Source organism: Conger conger, chromosome 3 (genome assembly GCF_963514075.1).
Source record: "Conger conger chromosome 3, fConCon1.1, whole genome shotgun sequence".
NCBI lineage: Eukaryota > Metazoa > Chordata > Actinopteri > Anguilliformes > Congridae > Conger > Conger conger.
In genome coordinates this window covers 1,875,958-1,878,571 of record NC_083762.1, presented here as the reverse complement: position 1 = coordinate 1,878,571, position 2,614 = coordinate 1,875,958, and the positions used below count along the sequence as shown (strand labels likewise).

Here is a 2,614-nt window from a genome sequence, read left to right as displayed (position 1 = left end):
TGAGTGTGTGTGTGTGTGTGTGAGTGTGTGTGAGTGTGTGTGTGTGTGAGAGTGTGAGTGTGTGAGGGGTTAAGGGCCTTGCTCAAGGGTCCAAAAGCATGGCTACACTGGGGCTTGAACCACCAACCTTCCATGTCCTCCTTCCATGTACTGTTACCAGTAGGATACAGGCATCCCTAGTTTGAATCTGACGTCATGGTTATGAGTTTGAATCTTACGTCATGTTTGTTAGTTTGCGTTTATTCTGTTTTAACAGTGTGTTGTGTTTCTCCCCAGCGCTGAACGAGCCCACCATTGACTACGGTTTCCAGCGGTTACAGAAGGTGATCCCCCGTCACCCGGGCGACCCTGAGCGCTTACCGAAGGTACGATCCGCTCTGCTCTGATTGGCTGTGTGCGGAGACCTGCGTGGTGCAGTGTTCTCCAGTGATAGGCCCAGAGGACAGTGCCCCCTGCAGGCCTGGCCCCTGTAGGACAGCACTGGGAATACTGGTGATCGCACTGGGCCCCTGTAGGACAGCAGTGGGAATACTGGTGATCGCTCTTGGCCCCTGTAGGACAGCAGTGGGAATACTGGTGATCGCACTGGGAATACTGGTGATCGCACTGGGTCATGTTTTACACCAAGGAGAAGCGATGACCGGGCGAGACCCTGGACAAATATTTATTTTTGCATTTCTGCACAAATTGTCGTGACCGAGCCCAGACAACGGCACATCATTTGAAAGGCGTTTAATCGCGAAACAGTTGAATATATATCCTCTCACGTGGTCACCGCCATTTTGTGCATAACTCGTCCAACCACTGCTGTTGAACCCACAAGGCTGTGAACCCAGCCCCCCACACTGCAGGAGTGTGTGGGAGTGTGTGTGGGAGTGTGTGTGTGCTCTGTGTGTGTGGGGGTGTGTGCTCTGTGTGTGTGGGGGTGTGTGCTCTGTGTGTGTGGGGGTGTGTGCTCTGTGTGTGGGAATGTGTGTGTGGGGGTGTGTGTGTGGGAGTGTGTGTGGGGGTGTGTGCTCTGTGTGTGTGGGAGTGTGTGCTCTGTGTGTGTGGGAGTGTGTGCTCTGTGTGTGGGAATGTGTGCTCTGTGTGTGTGGGAGTGTGTGCTCTGTGTGTGGGAATGTGTGCTCTGTGTGTGTGGGAGTGTGTGCTCTGTGTGTGTGGGAGTGTGTGCTCTGTGTGTGTGGGAGTGTGTGCTCTGTGTGTGCTCTGTGTGTGTGGGAGTGAGTGTGTGCTCTGTGTGTGTGGGAGTGTGTGCTCTGTGTGTGTTGGAGTGTGTGCTCTGTGTGTGTGGGAGTGTGTGTGTGTGCTCTGTGTGTGTGGGAGTGTGTGTGTGTGCTCTGTGTGTGTGGGAGTGTGTGCTCTGTGTGTGTGGGAGTGTGTGCTCTGTGTGTGTGGGAGTGTGTGTGTGTGCTCTGTGTGTGTGGGAGTGAGTGCTCTGTGTGTGTGGGAGTGTGTGCTCTGTGTGTGTGGGAGTGTGTGCTCTGTGTGTGTGGGAGTGTGTGCTCTGTGTGTGCTCTGTGTGTGCTCTGTGTGTGTGGGAGTGTGTGCTCTGTGTGTGTGGGAGTGTGTGCTCTGTGTGTGTGGGAGTGTGTGCTCTGTGTGTGTGGGAGTGTGTGCTCTGTGTGTGCTCTGTGTGTGCTCTGTGTGTGTGGGAGTGTGTGCTCTGTGTGTGGGAGTGTGTGCTCTGTGTGTGCGGGAGTGTGTGTGTGCTCTGTGTGTGTGGGAGTGTGTGCTCTGTGTGTGTGGGAGTGTGTGCTCTGTGTGTGCTCTGTGTGTGCTCTGTGTGTGTGGGAGTGTGTGCTCTGTGTGTGTGTGTGTGTGTGCTCTGTGTGTGTGGGAGTGAGTGTGTGCTCTGTGTGTGTTGGAGTGTGTGCTCTGTGTGTGTGGGAGTGTGTGTGTGTGCTCTGTGTGTGTGGGAGTGTGTGCTCTGTGTGTGTGGGAGTGTGTGCTCTGTGTGTGTGGGAGTGTGTGTGTGTGCTCTGTGTGTGTGGGAGTGTGTGCTCTGTGTGTGTGGGAGTGTGTGCTCTGTGTGTGTGGGATGTCGCCACGGCGACGCGCAGCCCCGGTGCTCTGGGGCCAGCGGTGATGTCATCGCGGCCAATAATCACACTGTTCCCATGGCAACCCTCATCCCCCTCTCTCCTCCCCCCACCCCAGAACCCCGACCCCCCCCTGCCCACGCCCACCACGCCTCAGTGCTGGGGTTCATTGTCTGGGTGTCCTTCCAGGCCACGTACCATCACAGACACAAGAGGGTCAGCTTTACGTTAACGCTCCTGTGCTGTACGCCTTCCCAGTGTTTTATTTCAGGTCCTGAGATCCATACGAAGACATTTGTGTTGCTTTGTGTACCAAAAACATACCATTTTACATGTCCATTCTCCAGCACCTCTCATGAGCTTCACCAAGAACAGGCTGTTTTAGTGACCGTGTCTTTAAGACCGAGCCAGAACCATCAATGCCAAAAATATAAACCACAATATATGGCTGAAACGTAAGAGAAAAATACCTCTTTAACTCTCTGCAGCAGGGGTATCCAATCGTATCTGTGTGGGTGGAGGTCTCAGCTTTAGCCCCGCGCTTAGAGAGCTGATTGAAGTAAGTAACTAAT

General features: G+C 54.1%; 1 protein-coding gene across 1 annotated transcript in view; it reads left to right on the top strand.

Moving 5' to 3' along the window:
- Nucleotides 1-221: 221 nt before the first annotated feature.
- LOC133125262 (transcription factor COE1-A-like) overlaps nt 222-2,614 on the top strand; it is a 27,154-nt gene continuing 24,761 nt past the window's right edge. The window contains exon 1 of the mRNA XM_061237045.1: nt 222-365. Within this exon, the coding sequence (XP_061093029.1) occupies nt 222-365 (144 nt within the window). The remainder of the gene's footprint in view (nt 366-2,614) is intronic.